At 32.9% G+C, this 25,925-nt stretch overlaps 1 protein-coding gene across 1 annotated transcript in view; it reads right to left on the minus strand.

Moving 5' to 3' along the window:
* The window catches only part of 5-HT2A (5-hydroxytryptamine receptor 2A), a 156,570-nt gene extending 132,994 nt beyond the window's left edge, over positions 1-23,576 (minus strand). The window contains exons 1-2 of the mRNA XM_088228804.1: positions 23,186-23,576; positions 22,838-23,119 (exon numbers count right to left, since the gene is read on the minus strand). Coding sequence (XP_088084930.1) covers positions 22,838-23,119; positions 23,186-23,576 — 673 coding nt within the window. The remainder of the gene's footprint in view (positions 1-22,837; positions 23,120-23,185) is intronic.
* Positions 23,577-25,925: the final 2,349 nt, after the last annotated feature.

Consider the following 25,925-nt stretch of genomic DNA (forward strand, 5'->3'; position numbering starts at 1 on the left):
CAACGGGAAACCATTCTAGTAATCTTTTCCCAGAAAACATTATGACGAGTATATTCAATATGCAGTCCTGGCTGCGGAATACAGGAGTAGTGCAAGACCGACATGCTTTCACTGTAGTGATCGCCAACGTCAGGGGTACCTGACAAGGCACCGCAAGAAAAAGAAAAAAAGAAGAAATGCACCTTAAATAAATATTTCATGTCAATATGCTGGGAATCGAACCCGAGACTTCTTGCATGGCAAGCAAACGGGCTGACAACTCGATAACGAGGTGGAAAAATGTGATTATATATGATTTGTATTTCATTTAATTAAAATTTAGGGTTCATAGTCCGTAATCGATAATACACACGTGCGAAAACATTTTACCTAAAATTGTAAAATGACCATAGAAAGCAATGTCATCGTTTTATATAGAATCCAATACAATATATAATGCAACTCCAACAGTATTGCACATAAAATCGCTACCATGAAAAAATGAAATACAAAGGAACGTGGCCTACAAAAAGACCACAGAACGCAGTCAACGTCATTCAGCCCAACAAGTTCAGTCCAGCTCGACGAAGTCCCTCAGTTTCAGCATGTAGTTCAAGTGCAGTTACTTCAACTCCTAATAACCGTAACACTCGTCCGACATTATTCATTATTTATTCGTCATGTAACAGCACCCTCGTGTCTGCTGTCAATCTCTAATAAGGGTAGAAGTTCCAACCCTCAAGTACCAATATCCAAAAAAATGTAGTTTGAGGAAAATATATTGTATTCAATAAAATATATAAAAATAAATAAAATTCAGACATTTAAATAAACTGTTTTTAAAAAATTACGTACAAAACATAATTTTTTTTAAATAAAAGACGAGTGATTCTTAAAACCACCAACTTCAAAAAACGTGTGACCGGGTTTATCGCTTTCCCAATATTTCCGTTCCAGTTGCGTTTTATGTTTCAAACGGACGTTTCTTTGAAAATAACTTTTTAATGAAACACAATTTCATAATTAAAATATCATGAATTGATTTGACTGTTTTTAGGAATTTGAAATACGTGTGGTCGGTCAAGTGGCTGCCTCTTTCCGTGTCTAAAATGCTGTATCTTTAAAGCATATTTTTCATTACATTTTTGCAGACTTCTGGTGTTATTTCGGCAATTTATTTTTGAAAAAGCAAAAAAGGAAAGAATTGTTACATGAGCTGTGTGTGTCTGACTTGATATGATCCTGTTAGAACCAAAAATGATGTAGACCCAATTGATCCAATTTACAAAAAAATCCAACACGTCATGATAGTCTTCCCCACATCCCAATTCTAATTCCCGTGCACGCCATCGATGCGAGGTGCCCAGTAGCTCAATCACAAATAACTATCGAAGTGCTAATAAGTGACGTGATAACAATTTCTCACCATGGTTGTTTATCGTATTCGCAATCACAATGGAATATTCGTGGAATATTAATGGAATATTATTGGAACACCTAATATTAAATGTTAAAATATTTACGTTGCGCCACAATTTATCCTGCGCAATCACATATTTGAATTTCACCAGTATAAATATGAAGAATATTTCGAAATTGCTATTTTTATTTATTTATTAATTGTTTATCATGTTTTTCAATGCATTAAGCCAGTGGTTGGCAAGCCAAATGTCAAGAAAAGCAGTCGCCATAGTAATTGCAATGTAATTTTCACTTTTTAGATACTTCTTTGTATTTTACAGATGCAATATATTGTATTGTATTATTTTTTATAGTAAACGCCGATTTTTTGCCAATGAACTGTATTTATTTACGAGGAAAACAAAAAACAAACCGACGCGAGCGTTGATTTAGAGATTACACACGCGTTGACTTTTGACTGCGATAACTTAAGCATGTTCATTGTTGTTCATTCTGATCGCTCAAATGTTAAGCATGTTTTTAAGCGCGTCGATAGTTATTTGTGATTAAGATACTAGGATGGTATTCTAAACGAAGTTGCGTGCGAAGAAATCGCTCTGTTCGCGTGTATTTAGTAGGTAAATACGCGTGAAAAATGCGTTTTCTACGTGCGTTTATACGTTTAAAATTCCACCCCAGACGTTCACAAATACTGTGCCTCACTGCATCAATATTTACTGTATAGTACGTTGTAGTCCAGATTTGACCTTATCTCCCAGTGAATGAAAAAATTCAAAAACATTCATAACACGATAAACATTTGACATTCTTGGTACTGAAAAAATCACGCAATTTTGTAGAAGTATTCACAATTGAAGGATTATTTATAAATATATTTTTTTATAATTTCAATTCGTTGTTGCGGCGTTAGATGCTTCAAAATAAATTATTATGGGCTACTCTTAACAACGGTTAAATATGAGCCAAAAAAATATATCCGAACCAAATGGCGGCCAGATAACATCGGTCTGGAACATAAAATGCACGCTGTATTTTTGCAAAAACAGTAGGATAGAGAATTCAAAATTACGTAATGGTAATTGAATTGAATTATTTTTGTCTAAAATATCTATTTTACAAAATTGCTTTAAGTTTAGTGCTCGTACATTTATGCATCGTTGTGTTTAAAATTCTAGTAAGCTTTTTTTTATTTAATGCACAAAATACACAATTTTACATAGACACAATTATATGTTTTTTTATGTCCCGACTTGTTAGAAAATTCCGTGTTAAGTCGGGACTCTTCGATATATAAATCAAAAATCAAAAATATTTATTTACATATTAAAACAATATACAGGTTATCAAAAAAAATATGCAAAATAATCAAAACAATATACAAAATATACAAAATAGTAATAGAAAAATAAAATTAATAAAAATTTATAATACATGTCGAAAATGGAATCAAAAGTTACAAAATAATACGTATGACAGTGATGACATACACATATAAGATATACGTATATGGATAATAATGAAAACTGCAGCGATGTTATGCATTTATTCCCGAAGCAATGCAGCTACGATAACCTTTCACAAGAACTCGTTAACACACTGAAAAAATAATGTGTTTGTGACATATCGCGATGTAATTAAATATCGGAGTAAAATAAAATAAATAAGAGAAACATATTTCAACAGGTGGATAACATTTTAGAGAAGGACGTACGAAAGTCGAAAGTCTAGGAATTTAAAAGTCTTGTGATCTGTCGTTGGCTGGTTTCAGTGCTACAACACAGCGTTTATTTGGTATTTTTAGTAACACATTATCATTAATTACCCTCTAAGTCTAAAGACTCATCGGTGGGACACAATTTCTTAGAAAAGATTTATTTTACACTACTACTACTACTACCATCACGCCATTTCCCCATAGGGATAGGCAGAAAGAATGGACAGCCACGCACGTCTATCCTGGCATACGCTTCTTCCACATTCATACATCTTGTCATACATGCCCTTCGGTTTTGTCTGCTTTTGACATGACCAGACTTAAGATTTTGGTTTATCTGATCATGCCACGTCTTTTTTAGTCGTCTTCGTCTCACGTTACCTTTCATTTTCGCTATATATATTTGTTTTACCATTCTTTCGTCGTCCATTCGTTCTACATGACCAAACCATCTCAGAGACCCTTTCTTAATCTTATCAATTATACTTGATTTACATTATTGCCTGATTTCATCATTTGTAACTCTGTCATACATTGATTTCCCACACATTCGTCTAAGACATCGCATTTCAACCGCGTTCACTCGGCTTTCTCCTTCCTCTGCCAGTTTCATGTTTCATTTCCATCCATAAGTATTGGGACTGAAACTCCGTTGAGCACTGCAAGTTTACCTTCGATTGATATATTTTTATTAGCAATAACTGTGCTTAGTACTCTTCTCATTTTGTTGCCCGCATTCGCTCTCCTTTCAACATATTTTTCTACTCTTCCATCTCTTGAAAACATGCTTCCCAGATACACAAATTCTTCTACTTGTTCAAGACATTCGTTGTTTAAATGTACTATGCAGTCAGTAACCTTACACACCTTCATATATTATACTTACGGACCCGACCTCAGAGTAATAATGCATGAACCTATAGAGAAGCCCTATCACTATGTTTCATAGAACGCAAGCGATGTTGGTTTGTTGGTAAGCAACCAATTGGTGGCCATTTTGTTTTGTTTGACAACATAAACATAATGGTTCGATCGGATGCTTTTGTCGCTGTGCTTGGCTTTGTTTGTAAATAACTTGGATATTTACGTTTTAATAAATAAAAATCAACTATGGTGAATTGCAGTATGTTTGGTTGTAGCAGTAGGAGCGTCAAAGGTGTTAAAGGAGTCATTTTTCACAGGTAATTGATTCCGAATATTTTCCCATGATTTACAAAAAATTTCAACAAAAATTAATCTGTGAAACTTGGCAGGGGGGTTTTCATTGTTTTTTCGATGACATTGTAAACAATATTCTGTGTTTACTATATTAGTTTTATATCACTCGTTGATGGGAAGAGTGCTCTCCCGAAACTGTAGTAATGTTCTTGTAAAATAATAAAAATTGTGTAATACTAAAAACAAAGCTTTATTTTCATTATAATTTATAGTGAAGTGTTCCGAAGTGAATGCCGATTCAATTAACAATATTGTTTTATAGATTTTACATTAAGTTTTTTTAATATACCGAGGGAGCTAGTTCTGATTGGGACTCTTAAGACAATTTTTATTAAATACACCAGTGTGTTGATTATTAACACGTTCTGCATACTGCCTGAGGTAATACAGCTTTAGGCTGTTATCCACATTACTAGAGCCTCGAATACTCCCAGGAAGCCTGGTATATTCCCTACAAGCCAGGCACAGCAGAGACTAAAGACCAAATTTTGCAGTACGAGTATCAGGTAGATGTAGCTTGTGTCTTTGTCTTGTGTTGTAACTGTGAACATCTCGGTTGTAAGTGTAGTGAGTATTTGTGTGAGCTACATTACTCATGATTGATTTGAATCTGTGTATATGAAATTTCGTAATACAAGTTTTTAGTTTATCGGGGAGATAACTATATTTTCAAACTATGTTTGTGAGCCAACAATGTTTGAGTATGTCCAAATATTTGCAGACTGGCTGGAATTCCTCCCTAGGGAGTTATTCATGTTTCAATTTATTTCAACAGAGAGGGAAAACATTTTTTGAGAAAGGAATATGGAAGTCTAAGCATTAACAGGGCTTATGACCTGTCATTGGCCGGTTTCAGCAGCCACTTTACACACGGTGTAACATTCACCATTCTGCTCAGTTTTGAACATCCACATTTCCTCAACTCGTCCATCTGTTGACTTTTGTGATGTAAAATAGCTGAAACCTTTAACACATGGGTGAGATTCATTCGGCTGAACCAAATTACCTACTAGGCAACGCCTGAAAACAATTTTCTAATTTGTATACTTCTTCTTTTACCAGGTAGTTAATTCAACAATATTTGAGTATGTCCAAATGCTTGCAGACTGGCTGAATTTCCTCCCTAGAGACTTATTCTTGTTTAAATTTATTTCAACAGAGAGGAAAAACATTTTTTGAGAAAGGAATACGGAAGTCTAGGTATTTACAGGGCTTATGACCTGTCATTGGCTGGTGTAAGTGGCCACTTTACACACTGTGTAACATTCACAATTCTGGAAGAGTTGAGGAAATGTGAATGTTCAAACATGGGCAGAATGGTCTGAACATTTGTTAATTATCTTTGCTTATTTTGTCTTCTTTGTTTATTTTCAACTGTAAACATATATTCTTTAAAATTATATTGTTAAATGTCCTCGGCACGGGTAACCCCAGTGAGGTCACATTATTTTCATTAGTAATTATAGTTTGTCAGAGAAAAAATATGAATAAATAAATAAAAAATCGAAAATTGTTTTCAGTTGCCTAGTATGTCAAATTAGTTCAGCCGGATGAATATAACCCACGTAATAAAGGTTTCAGCTCTTTTACTTCACAAAAGTCAACAGATGGCAGAGTTAAGAAAGTGCGGATGTTCAAACATGGGCAGAATGGTGAATGTTACACAGTGTGTAAAGCGGCCACTTAAACCAGCCAATGATAGGTCATAAGCCTTGGAAATGCCTAGACTTCCACGTTCGGTTCTCAAAAATGTTTTCCTTCTCTGTTGAAATAAATTTTAATATGTTTTTGATGATTAAATTCATGCAGGCACCTCTTTCACAGTAGTAGCCGCTCGATTGTGGAATAATCTACCCACTAATGTTAGAGACGCCCCTTCTTTATTTACATTGAAGTCAAGACTAAAATGTCACTATCTAAATATTTAAATTTTTCCTTTATCCTTCTTATTTTCTTCTCATCCCCTCTCCTCTTTTCATAGTATAGTGTTATTGAATTTGAATTGAAAGAACTGAAAGATTTAAGAATGGGAGCAAAAATGAATGGAATAACTGTTAACTGTCTTCATCAGGTAGAAGAATTTGTGTACCTGAGAAGTATGTTTACTAGGGACGGAAAGGCCGATAAAGATATTGAAAGGAGGGTGAGTGCCGGGAACAGGGTGAACGGTGCACTAAAATCTACTTTGGCAAACAAATGTTTATCGCAGGAGGCTAAACTAGCAGTTCACAACGGAGTTCTAGTTCCAACTCTAATGTATGGGAGCGAAGTATGGAATTGGAAAAATAATTATGAAAGTAGGTTGAATGCTGTCGAAATGCGATCCCTCAGGCGAATGTGTGGTAAAACGATGTATGATAGGTGCACAACTGTCGAGATCCGTGAAGTGTGTAAGGCTGAGACATGCATTATTGACAGAATTAAGAAAGGGGTGCTGCGTTGGTTTGGACATGTAGAGCGAATGGACAGCGAAAGAACGACTAAAAGGATCTACGATGCAAATGTTGATGGATCCAGAAAACGAGGAAGACCGAGAAAGACATGGCACGATCAAGTCCATCAAATACTTGAAGATGGACATGTCAAAAGTAGGAATAATCGGCGTGCGTGCATAAGAAGATGTATGAATGTAGAGGAAGCGAGGTCTGTATGCCAAGATAGAGTGTTATGGCGTTCTATCCTCTCTGCCTACCCCTACGGGGAAACGGCGTGATGGTTTGTTGTTGTTGTTGTTTTATTTATTTTTGTTAATCTTTGCTTTTAATTTTTGTATAAAATTGTAAGATTCGATATGTCCATGTATTTATAATTTTCTCAAACTGAACGGTTTGGGTAGGTAGGAAGAAATTGCCTTAAGGCTATTATGCCCGCCCTTATATGTATATTTATTGTATATGTATATGAAGTGTCAAATAAATAAATAAAGTAAGAGTAAATTTTAGGATGCGGCGTTATAGTTTGGAGCCGGAGATATTGGTCCTGATTGGTGTGTGAGGAATGAGCAGGGTATGAAGGTTTGTTTGTGCGGCGAGCCTTGTATACAAAGTGGGTATTAATCAATGTAGACGTTCCCGAACCAGGATCTAATGTCCCCACAATTAGAATTTGGCGCTTCTCCTGTATAATCTCAACTAGAAACTGCTATTGATACTCTGCACGTTTTGATCAGGCGAAATGTTGAAGGATGTAATTAAAATACAATAAAGGTGTTTGCATATCGTTAGTTCCTCATGAACATGAGATGATCAGGTTAAAGAGCCACAAAAACTGTGCTTGGTTTTGTTATCAGGATAACGAAAAACTCTGCAATCTAACTTAAATTGCTTGAATGTATGGTGTGAAAGGAACAATTTGTTCCTTAATGTTGACAAATGTAAAGTTTTGACTTTTTGCCGAAATAAGAATCCAATAGCTTTCAAGTACACCATAAATTATATAAATTTGGAGCGAATGTCTGAAATGACCGATCTTGGCATTATATTCGATGAAAAATTAAATTTCATTAAACATATACAGAGCATAACAAATAAAAGCATGAAAACTCTGGGATTTCTGTTGCGAACGATCAGAGATTTTGACTCAGTTTATATAATGAAAATTTTAAATATTGCTTTAGTACGTAGCCAACTTGAATACAACTCGGTTATATGGTCACCATATTATAAAGTACATATAAATAATATTGAAAGATTAACAAATTACAACAGGGATGGAGAATACCTTAAATAAGGGAATATGGAAGTCAAGGCATTTACAGGGCTTATGACCTGTCATTGGCTGGTTTAAGTGGCCACTTTACCCCTTATTTAAGGTATTCTCCATCCCTGTTGTAATTTGTTAATCTTAATAACCCCCGAGGGGGTGAAATCCAGTCTTTTGTCTATGAACATTTGGACAAACTCAAATATTGCAATATTGAAAGAGTTCAACATAAATTTTTACGTTTCGTTAATTTCAAGTTAGGTATTTCGGTTGAAGATATTGATTACTCATACTTAAATAACTATTTAAATGTACAAACATTAGAAAATAGAAGAAAACTGAATGATTTGTTATTTTTATGTAAAATATTAAATTCAATATTTGATTGTTCCGAACTGTTACAACCGATTAACTTGCGAGTTCCGGGCCGGGTTACCCGATTTAATAAACTATCATTTTAACATTTTCAACAGAGATGAAGAACATTTAAGAGAAGGTAACATAGAAGTCTAGGCATCTACAGGGCAACAGATAAAAGAATTGAAGGAATATAGATGTTTAAATATGGCATCTACGGGGCTTATGACCTGTCATTGGCTGGTTTATGTGGCCACTTCACACATTGCGTAACATTCACCATTCTGCTCATATTTTTACATATATATTCCTACAGTTCTTTCATCTGTTGATTGTTGTGAAGTTAAAGAGCTGAAACCTTTATTTATACGGGTTAGATTCATTTGATTGAATTATTTCACCTACATACTAGGCAATGCCTGAAAATTTGTTTTCAATTTCTTTACTTCTTCGTGGAGCAGGTGGATTTATCAACAATATTTTGAGTTAGTCTAAATTTTTGTAGACAAGGACTGGATTCAACTCCGTAGAGAGCTGTTTATAATTATTTTAGGAACTTCACATACATCAACATATGAAAGAGCTGAAAGAATATAGATGTTCAAATAAAGGCAGATTGGTAAATGTTACACAGTGTGTAAAGTAGCCATTTAAACCAGCCATTGACAGGTCATAAGCCCTGTAGATGCCTAGACTTCTATGTTACCTTCTCTTAAATGTTCTCCATCTCTGTTGTAAAATGTTAATATAAACAGCTCCCCAGGGAGTTGAATCCAGTCCTTGTCTACAAAAATTTGGACAAACTTAAAATATTGTTAAACTATTCTATGTAAATGTATCTACAACAAACTACAGCGCACACTCGCCAATAAGGAGAATTCGCACATTAGCAAATGAATACGCAAATGACGTAGATATATTTAATATAACACTTTTGAATTTTAAAAGGCAGTGTATCAATTTACTATCTTCAAATTATAATACCTAAATAATACTATGTTGATTTCAATTGTTTACCGTTTATTGACTTATATATGTATTCCAAATAAGTATTTTTCTTACTTCTTCTAATTAAAAACATATTTTGATACAACTCATACGCAAAAATGTACTTCTGTTCTCCACTGCAAAACATGTATGTATTATTATGTATCCTCATATATTTTCAACTAATATGTAATGATTTTTTAAATTTTTTTTATTTAATTTTATTTTTCTTTCTCTTCTTAATTCATTTTTATTTTTGCTCCTTTCTTTGTGTAAAATGCATTTCTGTCTTCATATTTAAAAATGCACTTCTGTTCTTTCCACTTTTATACTCATATGTATAGATGATATTTTTTATATTTTTCTTTTTCTTCTAAAAATCATTCATATATTTTTTGCTTCTTCTTTGTAAATTACATGTCTGTCTTTATTTGTATATATGTATGTAAAACATGTAAAAGCCTAAAAGGCGTTTAAATAAATAAATAAATAAACTTATAAAAAAATTAGGTTGCTAAGGGTTGGTGGAGCTCCTACCCTAGTGAGAGATCGGCAGAAGACACGAGGTTGCTGTTTAACATGTATTTATCACATGGCGAATGAATAGTGAATTATGTCACGCGGGTGTTACGGCGATAGGGTGTTCTTTTTAAATAAAGGAATTACATATTGTTTGCCTTGCTTATTATGTACAAGGCTTAAAGTTACTGCAAAAGGTATGTTCTATCTATTTTTTTATTTTTTTTACCATAGTGTGAGGATCTGGTGGTGGAAACTCATACAGGAGAAGCCGGAATATTGACAGGCATAAGCGGATCTTCCGTTCCACTTTTAGAGCGTTCGGCATTTTGTGTCCTCTTTTTATTTATTTCAATAATCACCTTTACTTTTTTTACCATGTATGATATTACCTCATGCGATATGTCCTTATGACTTATTTCTGTTACGATATCTTCTATGCCCTCATTCAGATTTCAGACCTCAGACTGTATTCGCTCTATGCTGAAAATGGGACATTGCATCAACAAATGAGGGACATCTTGGGGTGTGTCATCATCACATGGACAACTTTTAATTTCTGAGAGCTTAAAACGGTGAAGATTGCTCATAAAATATCCGTGGCCTGTAATAAGGTGTTGAAGTAACTGCACTTGAACTACATGCTGGAACTGAGGGATTGATTGACCTGGACTGACTGGGCGTTGACTGCGCTCTGTGGTCTTTTTATAGGCCACGTTCCTTTGTTCTTCATATCTCCATGGTAGAGACGATGTTCATTTACTGCAGGGCGTTGATTTTGTGTTTCGCAGGATGTAACGAATTGAATTCAATAGAAAACGTTGACTTGCTTCTTGGAGTCATGACTATGTTACAGGTGAAAAAATTTTACACGTGTATGTCATCGATTGGGGACTACAAACTTCACCAATATGTTAATGGTTTGATTATACATGACTTTATATTATTTATTGTTTCAGCATTTACTTGGCGGAAAAATATTTTGAATTTATTTTAAATGAAACACTTTGTAATTTTTACCACATGAGAGTTTAATTTATTATGTCACAACTAGTTTCAGGTATTCTGAATTACCTATCATCAGGTGTAAGTTTAAACAAAACTAAAATATAGACACTGATTAGTACTAAGGTCCTGATAGGGTGGAAGGGGCAAGGCAATTTCACTACCCTATCAGTACATAAGTACTAATCAGTGTATATATTTTAGTTTAGTTCATATTTACACCTGATCATGGGTAAATCAGAATACCTAAAACTAGTTGTGTTATAATATAACCCTTATGTGGTAAAAATTACAATGTGTTTCATTTTAAATAAATACATTACTTTAGTTGAAAAGTTTATATGGACTTTAAAAAGTTCAACCTTCAACAGTGTGAAGGCTGTCTGGAGATCGAATATTTACTCAGTGAAAACCAATTGCCACTTATACGAGTATAATGCCCATGGAAGAGGATCCAGGAAAGAAGAAAAATATAAAAAATTAAGCGAAGTTAGGGTTAAAAAAAAATAATTTTTCAGGCGTTTCTACTATATCATAAAAAATCTCAAAGATTATGCATTTTTTGTATGAAGAGAGCTCATTCTACGGTTTAATACCCTAAATTGAAAAAGAGTTATTGAATAATTATTTTGAAAAATGAAAATGTTCTCTCCCTAGAAGATCAAATTGATAGATCATGATAAGAAAAGTAAATCATATTATGAGTAAGATATTTTGATGCGCAATGGTTGCGATGAATATTATAATGAAGTGAGCGAGATTGAAAGTTTATGCGCAGATTAAAACGAAGCCAGTCAAGCTCAGTGTTAAAAAGAAATGATACATATTTTTGGACATAATAAAGCTTTGGTGCCACAAAAACTCAAGACGATCAATGAGCTCTGAACTGGGGTCAAGATAATAAATATTGGCATAGCACAGATAAGACAAAATAATAAACGAGGACACAATATTTTTTGCTGAGATTGGATGAAAATTTTGAAGTCTTTATAGCGAATGAAGAGTACAGTAAAACTTTTCACCAACATCAGTAATCTGTTCATGCCATGTTAAGTTTTGTTGCCAGTGTACAAAACTAAAGTAATCACCTTATCGTACAGTAGCCAAAAGTAGTCAAGTGCACACTTTCAGGATTCTGGTTCTATTTCATAAACAGAACTGTATTCTTCATACCATCTGACACGGACCAAAACAACATAAAATAAAATAAAAGAATGTATCTTTCTACCCCTATTTTTCATCTTGAAATTGGCATCGCTGTATCAAACACCCGTAACAATATTATTATTGCAAGATTTATTACGTCACACGGTCATTTTTTAAATGTATCGGATGACCAAAAAATGCGCCGAACTGACAAGTTTTTCAGAAAAAAAAATGAAGGTAGATGGCTTTTTGAACATAACTTTAAAAAAAATATTTTGACCGGTAAAATATCTGTTTTAATAGCACCAATTATAGTGTTTTTTAAATTAATATAATATACTTATTATAAAGTATATTCGCTGTGCATCAAGACGCTGAAAAATTGTTAATCCATTTTTTATAACATCATCATCATCATCATTCGTATTTTGATATATTTTTGTTACATTTAGCTAAGATGATCAGTTTTACGCTTCAGGGATTATAAAATATTCTGGTGTGAAAACACACTTTCAATTTTTTATTATTTTTATTTGAAATTTATTTATTAACCCTTACCGATTATTACTTTGTTTTACATAAATTATTAATATATATATATTAATTATTTTTTATTTATACTCTGTTGTTGATAATTATATTTCTTACGCCTTTTAAAAAGTTTGTCTGAGTCTTTTGTTTGTTTTTGTCTGGTAATTAACTATTGTAAAATTTCAGTCCCTGATTTATTATTCCCGATTGTTCTTGTCTTGTTTTATTTATTTATTTATTATTCATTTATTTATTTATTAACGGACATTGTTCATGCATCCAATATATAGGGTTTAAATATTAAAATAAAAGAATAGTTCAAAACATTTAAAAAAAGGAAAGAAGAATTGACAAACATAAGGGACATCAAGACAAGATCTGGAATATTTATTTAGATAGTTTTGGAATGTTGTATGTGGTATTGTTCTGATATTCTCGTATTATGTTCACGTTTATTACATTTTTTTTCAATTTTTAGTTCTTTGTCTACAATGATATTAGTGGCTAACTTATGAATAAGTTTTAAATATTCTATTTGAAAAAGTTTAGTTTTTTGAAAAGTCATTTTGATTACCGAAAAATATGACTATTGACAGGTCGCGTGCTTATTCCAGCGTTATACCACATAATGTGTGAGTATAAGTTTCTATGGTCGCTATCCCAGATTTAAACCGAGTTTAATTCTATGCGAGGTTTATAAGTAATACTTATTCCTATACCATCATTATTCTACTACTATTTTCAAGCATAACTTTATACCCGCTTTATAAGTAAGGCTAATGAATTTACAAAAGCGAGCACTTGGCGAGGAGCTGGTGGCCGGGTGACACGAAATGCCAAGATGAAATGTGAATGTTCTTCCGATGCACGACGTTTAATATCTTGTCCGAGTTGATGTTGCAGCGGGCTACGCGCTCAGACCTGTCAACCTCACGGCTTTGGTGTTACCCTCCACATTACATTAGAATCTTCAATAAACTTTATGAGTACTCGACAGAACGTTTCCAAATTAAATATTCTAGTATTCCAGTAACAGAAACGAAAGTTGTATTTTTCTGTTTATTTCTTCATCTCGGTTCACAAATTTTTACTGGAAGCTGTTGCGTCCGTTCTTATAATACAGAATTCCTTACAAACTCAAACGTACGATGCGCATTTGTAGAAGATAGTATGTGTTAGGCAGCCTTATAAATTCGAAATTTGATTTTTACCAAGTGAATATTTAAAAATGGGTGAGTCAGAATATTAATGGATCAAGTCCATCGATCCTGATTCTGAAATAATTCGACCTAAAGATGAAAGACTTCTGTAAAATTCAGGGATGTTTCGCTGCAAACACTTAGTTTATTTTGATAGTACATGAATCAATTTAAATGAATAGACAAAAAAATAAGTTTCACAAAGACTTTATTGATATCAAAAGTACAAATAAAATAAAATGAAATGGACATGATTCACTATTATTATGAAATATTTCACCACGAAAATGAAGCACATTAAAAAAATTAAAATAGAGCAACATTAAAATACAGCATTAATCGTAAATAACTTCATCGTTTTAAAAACCTGCCATGGTCATATTGTTCTGACTGTCGAGTGTGGTTTTGTGAGACGAGATGTTTATAAAAACAGTGGTAAATAGGTGGGATATAAGGAAGCAAACCTAGCATATCCTTTTGTTAATATCAGTAACCACTCGACGACAGATGTACAAAGGATCCTGAACGATTGTGCTCCACTAGACAGGTCCTTCCCAACCTTTTTTAGTCATGTCTATTTCATAAAATGGCATATCATCATTTCAATTTTCTTTGAATTTATGATACTTATGAAGAAATATTAACAGTATGATGGATTGTATAATATAAAAATGAATATTAGTGCTGTTCAGTAATAGTGCTTTCTTAATTATTCAGAGCCGCCATATCATTGAATGCGTCCAAATATGATTATGATTTTTTTAAAAACCTTCAGCCATAAAGTATTGCAAATATCCAACCATCAATAACTTCTTCTTTATCGGTAGATTCTCTATCTGGTAAGTATTCTGAATCACTAGATAAACTTAAGTCTTCATCTGAACTCATTTTTAGCAATCAACGGTCAAAATAATATTACCTCTGATGGTGAACAAGCTGTCAAAATGGACGTGATTCATTAATATTCTGGAAGGCTTCAAATTTTGATCTCTAATCAATAATAGTATTGTCGTCTATAGAGAAAATTGAATAGCTACTATTCTCTTACTAACACATAACATAGAAATCTGTTTTATCTACTCATAGAAATATTTAACTCCAAATTTATAAAATTTGAAGTTGATCCATTAATATTCTGACCCACGCAAATGTAGGTATGAACAGGTCAAAAAAGTCTTTACGGATATAAAATACTAACTTGAAGGCATAATCAACGTATTTGTGCATTTTTTATGTTACTAAGTATAAAGTACTGAAATAAATTTCATATTTATATTTTTTCGAAACTAATGACGTTGTTATTTCTTATCCAAGTATAAAAGATGCATCTTCTCATTTTTCTAAAGGAAACTACTTAAATATTATTACATCTACATAGGCAGACTTCTAACCCCTCATTATTCACTTCAAATCTTTCTCGTTTCCACAAGTTCATATTTTTGCCTGCCATTGTCATAGATTTGAACGTAGTTATGCAGAAAGTAGCCAGTCATAGAAAAGTGAAACTGTGTTAATAGCACTTTTGTGAAAACAGCTAATAATCGAATTTACACAACAGTTTGAAAAAAAAATTACAAATCAAATAATTGTATTTTTACATTTAATGTAAACTGGATTTTTTTTTCTTTTCTACTCTTTTGGGCAATAACTTTTTTTCTATTTCTTCAATATTATTTTTATTTATAGGAAACATATTCGAAAACCATATTTGCCGCAACAAATCGGTTTCTTAGAACAGGCATTTGCCCATATAGGAACCGATTGCAACATTAGGCATACTAATATTTCTGGCTTTCTGACCCTTCATATACTGAGCCTACTCCTAGTACAAGCAGAATTTGCCAGAGTGTTTTTTTGTGCCATTTTTGTAACAATGTATGTATAAACTAATAAATAAACAAATAAATTAAATAAAATCGTCGCTTTAGTTCATTTTTGTCCAACAGACTATTTTCAATGAAATTGAGTTAATTGATTGAATGATTTGGTGTTTATTTTGTAGAACTCTGTACATGCTATAGTTCATAAGATTATTTTTATTTTCTTCTTAAGTACCTTGAATTATATAACTGTATAAGGACATTCAATCCAAGTAATCTTCACATTCGTTTGAAAATGCCCTAATAAGGCGAAACAATTGTCACGAAGTTTTTATTTTTATATGTTTATTTTTGTAAAAATAAAATAAAATGTTCAGTAGACTCAAATCAGTGTTTGATTTCTAGTTATAAGTTTAAATTGATTTAAGGTTACGGAAGTTCTGAGAAAGCCTTAATTTATAAAAATAGTATTAAAAAAAAAAATATAAAAAAATGTTTAACGGGTTTTTTAAACGAATTTCGTCTAAAGTTGTGGTCATTATTTATGATTATTTTTTGAACCACAACAGGCCAGGAGGCCCAATTACAGTGCTGAATTACATCACAGGACACCCAGGCTTGAGAAAAATAACTGATTTTTGTGCTCTCACCGGGAATCGAACCCGGAACCTTCCGTGTGTGAGTCAAGTGTCTTGACCACTACACCACGGAGGCCGCCAAAAAACTTCAAAGCTCTATTTCTGAAGATTTGTGTTTTGGTCTGTCGAACAAAAACGAACTGAAGCGACACAATGATAAATAATGCGTACATTCGTTTTTTGTAATACACAAAATAATTTCATTTTGTATTTGACTAGTTTCAGTGATTTTTATGGTCTGCCTGACCACACAACCTAAGATGTGCATTTTTCAGACAACAGCCAGCCATAGTAAAACTCTGCTGTATGTTGTGTCATTATGTATTTATATTAGGGTACTTAATTATCAATAAATGTCGGCCTCGTGGTGTAATGGTCAGCGCGTTTGCCTACCATGCAAGAGGTCTCGGGTTCGATTACCGACATGGTTGATATGAAATATTATTTAAAAGGGTGTTTTTACACTAGAATATTTCAAAGTTCCTTGACTAGTACCTGAAGCGTCAGACTGATCACCTTACCTTAATGTAAAAAAAATGATCAAGATACGCTGCGATTGGTGTACCAATGCAGTGCCATATGCACCATTAGGTGCGAAAAGGGAATGAAAATGATTATTTAAAAAATAAAACAATTTGACACATCGCTTTCGTTAGTTTTTGTCCAACGGTCTGTTGGACGTTAAAATTATGCCAGTAGCGCAATCACAAATAACTACCGACGTGCTAATAAACAACGTGATAGCAATTTCTCACCGTAGTTGTTTATCGTATTAGCGATCACAATGGATCACTCATATTAAATGTCAAAATATATATGGTTCGCGACGTATAATTCTGCTGCGCAATCACATATCTGAATTTCGCCGGTGGAAATATGGAAAATATTTCATAACTACAATTTATATACATATTTTTTTAAATTTTTTTATTTTTTTTTATTTTCAACAACTTTGTGTATCATTTTAAATTAAATTTTATATATTGATAGCCTAAGCAACCAAATTCTTAAGGACTTGCCTAGTGACATAAGACCGGCATTCTACACAAATAATAATTTAGGAAATTATATAAAAAATACTAAAGATATAACAAATAAATTATATAAATCAGGGGTGTATAAATGAACTTGCCATGATTGCAGATCCTTTTATATAGGAGAAACATCGCGTTCATTTAATATAAGAATCAAGGAGCATATGAGATGTCTCAATAACAATATTTTTTCTGAATTTGCTGACCATATTATAACAAATAATCATTCTTTTAATTTTGAAAATGGAATTGAAATATTGCATTTAAATAATAAAAATAAACTAATTAATCTTTTTGAAATTTTAGAAATAAAAAAAGCGGTGAAACAGAACTTAAACATAATTAATAATCAATTAAACTTAAGTCATAGTCCCATTTTTAATATTTTTCCTATAAAATCGAACTCTACTCTGAACGCAATAACCCCCTTCCCTTCTCTTCCCCCACCTTAAACACAATTACCCCCTCCCTCATCCGTATCGACACCCACTAATTTGTTCACTGTTTCTTTTATGTATGTTTAGTTATAAAAATACCCTGAAGAAGGTAACAGTTGGTTACCGAAACTAGTTGGTAAAAATAAAGTGAGTGTATCAAAAAACAAAGTATAAGTTTTATTTTTCCAAATTTATTTATTTATTATGCTATTTATTGCATTTAGCCGGCGGTGGCGGTTAGCAAGCAAAATGTCGAGAAAAGCAGTCGCCATAGTAATTGTAATTTAATTTTAACTTTTTTGTAACATGCCAAGAATTTGAGCGATCACAATGAAAAATAATGAACATGCTTTAGTTATCGCAGTCATAAGTCAACGCGTGGGTAATCTCTAAGTCAACGCTCGTGTCGGTTAGTTTTTTGTTTTCATTGTAAGTAAATACTGTTCACTGGCAAGAAATCGGCGTTTACTATAAACAATAATACAATTTATTTCATTTTCAAAATAGAAAAGAGTATCTAATATAAAAAGGTGAAAAATAAATTACAATTACAATGGCTACTGCTTTTCTTAACATTTGCCAACCGCCAAATAAATAGCATGATAAATAATAAATGAATCAATAAAAATAGCGGTTTTGGAATATTTTCCATATTTATACCGATGAAATTTAAATATGTGATTGCGCAGCAGGATTATACGTCGCGAAATGTAAATATTTTGACATCAAATATTAGGTGTTCACAGATGTTGCATTGTGATCGCGAATACGATAAATAACCATGCTGAGAAATTGGTATCACGTCGCTTATTAGTACGTCGATAGTTATTTATGATTCAGCTAAAGATTTCTGGAGGCATTAATCTTCCCATCAGCATCTATACCGTAAGATTTTCCAAGTGCTGTGGGTGTTTTCTGAAAATTTAGAAATGCCGTTTTTGTGATCGACCCTATTTTCAGAAGGTGATTACTCCAGTTTTTGTATGAAAGCGGACTGGTTTTTTGAGCATGACATAGAGTTGACCTCACGGCACCCAATGACACCTAAATCTTTTTTTTATATTTTAAATTACGGACTGACTGCTTTCTGCATAACTACGTTCATTTGTACTGGCATTATTGTCAAAAAGTTTATTTTCCTGAAATTACTTGAAATTTATTGTACCAGAGAGGGAAAAGATTCCAAAACCTTTTTCTTCTCTACAGTCAAAAGTACACTCCAAAGAAGGGGTACGAAAATCTTGGCATTTGCAGGGCTTACGTCTGTCATTGACTGATTTGAGTGATCACTTTAAACGTTATATATAATTCATCATATTTGCATATAATCCACTTTCCGTTAGTTATTATTGCACATGATAGAAATTTTACGTTAATGGTCCATATTTTAGTGTAAATTTTAGTGAGGTATAATTCAGCCAGTTGAAGATGTTCTATCTCATAAAAGTCAATAGATATAGGAGTTAGGAAATGTGGATGTTTGAAATTGGGCAAAATGGTGAATTTTTGACAGAGTGTTAAGTAACTACTTAAACAAGCTAATGGCAGGCCTTTATCTTCTTTATGCCCTTTACCATTGAGTATAAGTATTGATTTAAAGTAGTTTATGTTCAAAAATTTTATTCTCTGTTTTTATATATTTCATTAGCTTTTTATTTCTTCAACAAGTGTAATTTTGAATGAATAATAAATAAATAGATTCATATTACGCAGCCAAGACATCTGCCTTCTTCCAAATATTGTCAATAAAATAAAATAAATAAAACTTTTATTTTATCGTTTGGTTGGATGAAATCGCCATTTTGCTAATATAAAACTATTATCAGACTGTCGTTCGGGCGTACAAGCTACAATTGATACTCTGCCGGTAAATCCATTCATTGTAGATATTCAGATTAAAACATCTAAAAATCACAGGGATGATTATTCAAACATGTTGGATAAGAGGACGAGCTGGTATCTTAGGAAATGAGAGAGCAGATGAACGAGCAAGAGCCGCAGCTTGTAAAAGAGCGGCACCTTTCTTCTCAGAATTTTCCCTTAGCTTTGCTAAACGCCGTATAAAACTAAATACACAGTAGCGTTGGAAAGATCATTACTGCGCTTCTTCTACAGGTAAAATTACTCAAATATTTTTCCCAACGCTGGCTTATGCAGTAAACTTCCGTCGTCATCACAAAAGTACTGTCGAAACGACCCAAATCTTTACCGGACACGGAGCTATGAGAAGTAACAAATATAAGTTTAAATCGAGGAATGATGACCATTATCCATGCAATGATATTTCTTCACAGAGTATCGAACATCTGTTATTTCAGTGCCCATTTTTCAGTTTACAACGCCATAATCTTGAGGCAGAATGCAGGAAAGATAGAATATCCTTAACATATATTCACATTGTTGTTTAAAGTAGTTTTCACGCGCCATTGTTTTTAGACTTAGCAACCAATGGTGATTGGACTCATAAAGGTAATAATAATAATCATAATAATAATTATAATCATGGTTTATAAATAAAAATCTCTGATGAATCTCACCCGCATAAATAAAGGTTTCAGCTCTTTAACTTCATAAACATCAACAGATGAAATAATTGAAGGAATATAGATGTCCGAATATAGGCAGAATGGTTAATGTTACACAGTGTGTAAAGTGGCCACTTAAACCAGCCATTGACAGGTCATAAGCCCTGTAGATGCCTGGACTTCTATATTGCCTTCTCTTAAATGTTCTTCATCTCTGTTGTAATATGTTAATTATAAAATAGTTTTTAGAGGGCATTTTCAAAATATTAGAAGAATTAGGCAGTACCTATCGTTTTTGTGCCATCAGTTACAAGCCATATGTTATCAAAAATGGTGGCATTCTTTTGTAACACGACACTTATTCTGAAGTCCGTGTGTTTTGCGACACTTCGTTTGTAATACGACACACGAATTAACGTTAACATTACGCCAGAATACAACTTAGTGACGTTTTTCGCCTGTCAAACATGTTTTGAGTATTATATCTAGTAAGACGATATATCTGAAATTGTACAAAACTCATTCTTCAAATTAACTCTTACATGGCAAACATCCAAATAATTACATGTTGGTTTACACAATTTTCAAAAACATAAACTTTATAAAACAAACAATCATTAGAATTATGTCTGGGCCAGTGTTAAAACGGAAAGTAAGCATAATTAAATTTTATCTACAACGTAAAGTAAAGTTTTTTTACTACTACTACCATCACGCCATTTCCCGGTAGGGAAAGGCAGAGAGAATGGACCGCTACACATTTTTATCCTGGCATACAATCCTAGCTTCTTCCACATTCATAGATCTTGTCATACATGCCCTTCGGTTCTGTCTGCTTTCGACGTGAGCAGACTTAAGATGTTGGTTTATCTGTCCAAGCCACGTCTTTCTTGGTCGTCTTCGTCTCACGTTACTTTTTTAAAATGAAAAACATAATTTGTATATTTTTTTAAACAGGTTTTGTGAGGAAGTTCGGTGTCTTTTTTTATTTGTACCTGAAGCGTAAGACTGATCACCTTATCTTTATGTAACAAAAATAATCAAGATACACTGCGGTTGGTATACCAATACAGTGCCCTATGCATCATTAGGTGCGGAAAGGGAATGATGATGATGATGATAATACCTATCTTGAGTTTAAAATTATTTTAAGAGTCGAGTAAAAACAAGTTGCCTAGGTGATTCAGGAAGAAAATATTTGACTCCCAAACTGTAGGCTTAAAGTACTCCCCTAAAGAATTTTAATAAAATGGAGACCATGTTACGTGTTCAGTATTACACCGCCAAAAATTCTTGAAACTTAAATGTCACCGTTTTAATCCAACATGAAGTTTAATGTCGCCGTTAAGAAAATCCTGATAAAGTTTACGATCTTTTGTTACTAAAAAGACAGTAAAGTTGACTCCCGGCACGCTAGATTTATCTAGACGGAAAAACAAGCTATAAAAATTGTTTATATAAAATGTCGGTAGAGTAAAAACGGGTAATTTGAATAAGAAAATAAGAAATCCCCTTTGTACTTTACGTAATATCTCCAAGAATGTATTTAGTGAAGACGTATTGTTAGATTAAAGACCTACAGACATTAATAAGAAGACATGCTTAAAAACGATTAATAATTTATTGTTAATGACTTTTGATTTCAAATCGTGTACCACAGAGAGCAAAAGGTATAGGATATTAACCCTTTTAAAATCTAACACAACCTGCAAACTAACTTGACGATTCCGTAGTTTTTCAAAAGAATGTTAAATAGATTTTTAAATGTTGTAAATTAGGTTAAAAAAATCTAATAACTTACATAAATTAAAAATAATGTGTGCAAACCTAATCTTTCCATTGAAAAAATGCTGTTATTTTTAATTAGTTAGGTATTTATTAAAATGTATCTTTTGATATTTGTATATTTTGTTTTTTAGTAAAAAAATGGACCAACTCTTTTGACCAGTCTGTTTTTTGGCTGGCTGGAAGATATTGCTTTTAGCAATAAATTCACTGAAGTACTTTTAAATTGAAGTTGAAGATTTGAATAAATAAATAAATACCTTAATAAAAATGGCAAGGTAAAGATAGTTAATTTCAAGTCACGAGTGATAACACAGCTTGATTTTCGAATGCATGCCTTTGCTGTAAAAATACATAGACAGTATTGTTTACTGAGATTTTGTTGACTGTTCTGAGGATCTTTGGCAGAGAGGAAAGAATCCGACGTTGGTTCTAAAATTTTATACAGCAAAGACAACATTGGTACTCAAGTTAAGGTGAGGTACATTAAAGTCAATCTTAGCAAGAATATTATGGGCATCTATATAGTAAGATATTATTTTGTGTAAGAATATCAAACCAGCCAAAACTCATTTTGAACTCAAAACTGAAAATTTTAAAGTATTTTAGATGATTATAATAGTTAATTTTAAAAGAATTTAATCGATTTCTAAGTATTACGATTTTTAAAATTTACGTTCAACCGATTTAATCCGCATTACATGAATATTATAATTAGGATACCATATTATATAATTAAATTAAAATTTCATCTTCTATCTGAAAGGTTTGAATAACATAAAGGATTCAATTGAAAATACTAAAAAAACATGTACTTACCAAGAAATCCAGGAATAGCTCCAAGCGGCATCACAAACAAGCTGACCAGGAGATCAGCAATGGCAAGTGACAGCAAGAAGTAATTGGTCACATTCTGCAGTCGTCTATCCAGACAGACTGCCAAGCAGACCAAAATGTTCCCAAGCCCTCCAGCTAGTATGAATACTATCACAAACAAGAAACTCCAGTCATATTCCAATACATGATCATCCAGAGTTGAGTTGTGGCTTCCCCAAACGCACTGCACTTTATCCAAAGACGAAACAGAACTACTTTCGTTGTCTATAAATTCCAAATCGTCTCTCAACCGAAAACTTTGATTTAAATATTGAAAACCACTCATGAAACACTCCAAGTGCTTAATTAGTTTATCGGAAGTTCGAGAAACAAAACATGATTCACTCAAATCCAACGGAACCCTTAACCAAAGCGTTCTCAACGCAGATTCAAAGACCATACCATTCAATGACAAATCGAAGCTATCAAAGCAGGTGCTATTGCTCCAGTTAGAAGAGCAAGCATTGCAGTTGTAAAAGGTATCATTTTGGATGTCAACGTTCAAGTTACAGGAAAAAGAAGGATAACTGACCGGGTTGGCAAAAGTTTGGTTGTCTGCTGCATCTGGTAGGCAGTCGAGTCCTGCTCCAGCCACGGAGCAAGATCGAATCCTACCAGATAAAAGCCGGCAGGCAAAACCCGAAAGGGATGAATTATCGTAAAAATACTCCCCGAAAGACATGACCTTTACTCTCGAGCAAACGGCTGTTTGAACACCATTTTGACGAAACCAACAAGAAATTCACTTTTCAACGCCACATGTTTTTTTGCTTCTCAGAATTATAGCACTGAGTTCACATTATCTTAATTAAAACTTTTTCAGCCCATCAGAAAACTTTTAAATCTTAGAAACTTTCACAAATGTTAATAAAGAAATTTTAGCTTCGTTAAGTTCTTCAACGAGGGGCGATGTCTCACTCTCTATTTACCCTGAAACAAAGGAAATTCAAAATTAATGCTCTGAACCGTTGATAGCCAACAGCTGTGGAAAGGTACCTTTTATATTAAACATAATCAATCATTGTAGTTTCTCTTTCTTGAACTTTATTTCAGGGCGATGTGTGAGAACTTTTACATAGGGGTAAAAAGTTTCGAGTGTTTTATTGGACTTGCAAAGCTTCGATTGTCCACATTTGAAGGGAGTTTCAAATAAAATAAGATTAGAAGTTAATATTAGATTTAATGGTTGATTCGAAGCATTCAGTAAAGGAAAAATAAAATACAGTTCTTTTGTCAGCATTTTATAGCTAAATAAAAGAATTCTTTTCTAGGAAGTCTATTCACATAATTTAACTTGTTCATAGAAAATATGTGATCTCATTCAAATAAACTATTTGATTTAAGGTCGCACTAACGAAATGGAAAATTGGTTTATGAATTATTGTTTCAGATTTTCAAAGAAAAATATTTTATAATTCAATGAATACTTATTCTTGAATTTAAACCAACCAACTGAGTAATAAAACGTATTTATTTTATGTTTATCAACTCTACAAGGTAAATAAAAAGTATATTCAAAATTTAAATAAATATGCATATATGGTATTGTACAAAACATAAACATTTATTATATTTTTATTTATATCCCTACAGAGATGAGGTAGAATTTTTTTCCAATTCAGGATTATGGATATTCGAGCGTTTACAGGGCTTATGACCTGTCATTGGCTGGGTTAAGTGGCCACTTTAAGTACTTCAACATTCCCCATTCCGCTTATTAGCGAATATCCACACCAGGTAACATTTTTGATTTTTCGTATTTATGTTACGAATTGAGAAACCATCCACAGGCGAGTTGGAGTGCTATCTATGTATTGATATTGAAGTTAAGTATTTTTATATGATAAAACATTAAAAAAAGTCATCTCCTTGAACTATCAACTTTACTTGGAGTTTTGTCATCAGGGCCAAATTTGTTGCAACAAAGGGAAAACCTTTTTGAGAAGAGAATATGGAAGTCGAGGCATGTACAGGAATCTCGGAATCTTTCGTGTGTGAGTCAAGCGTCTTAACCACTTCACCATGGAGGCCGCCATGAGTCGACATTAGTGCTTGCTGTTTTATTTTATTTTATTTATTTTGGTTCACAAACAATAAACAATTCTCTACATATTACAATAGAGATGAAGAACATTTAAGAGAAGGTAATATAGAAGTCCGGGCCTCTACAGGGCTTATGACCTGTCAATGGCTGGTTTAAGTGGCCACTTTACATACTGTGTAACATTCACCATTCTGCCTATATTTGAACATTTATATTCCTTCAATTCTTTCATCTGTTGATGTTTGTGAAGTTAAAGAGCTGAAACCTTTATTTATGCGGGTGATTTTTATTATATTTTATTTGATATTTTATTATGGCCATTTAAACCAGCCATTGAAAGGTCATAAGCCCTGTAGATGCCCGGACTTCTATATTACCTTCTCTTAAATGTTCTTCATCTCTATTGTAATATGTTAATATAAACAGCTCCCCAAGGCGTTGAATTCAGTCCTTGTCTACAAAAATTTGGACAAACTCAAAATATTGTCAATAAACAATTCATAAGATATTGGTAGAATAATCACAATTTGTCATATTTAAATTTATTTCAACAGAGAGGGAAAAACATTATTGAGAAGGGAATATGGAAGTCTAGGCATTTACAGGGCTTATGACCTGGCATTGGCTGGTTTAAGTGGCCACTTTACACACTGCCTAACATTCACCATTCTGCCCATGTTTGAACATCCACATTTCCTCAACTCTTGCATCTGTTGACTTTTGTGAAGTAAAGAAGCTGAAACCTTTATTATGTTGGTGAGATTCATCCGGCTGAACCAAATCACCTACTAGGCAACGCCTGAAAACAATTTTCCAATTTTTATACTTCTTCTTTTACCAGGTAGTAATTCAACAATGTTTGAGTATATTTTTTGTATGTAATCCAGCCAGTCTGCGAGCATTTGGACATACTCAAACATTGTACAATTTGTTATGTTCAGGTATTGTTCATCAATTATATGTGAATACAGCATGCACAATAGAAAA

This window comes from Micrasema longulum, unplaced genomic scaffold (genome assembly GCF_059751315.1).
Source record: "Micrasema longulum isolate JH-2025_06_02 unplaced genomic scaffold, ASM5975131v1 h1tg000609l, whole genome shotgun sequence".
NCBI classification, from domain to species: Eukaryota; Metazoa; Arthropoda; class Insecta; order Trichoptera; family Brachycentridae; genus Micrasema; species Micrasema longulum.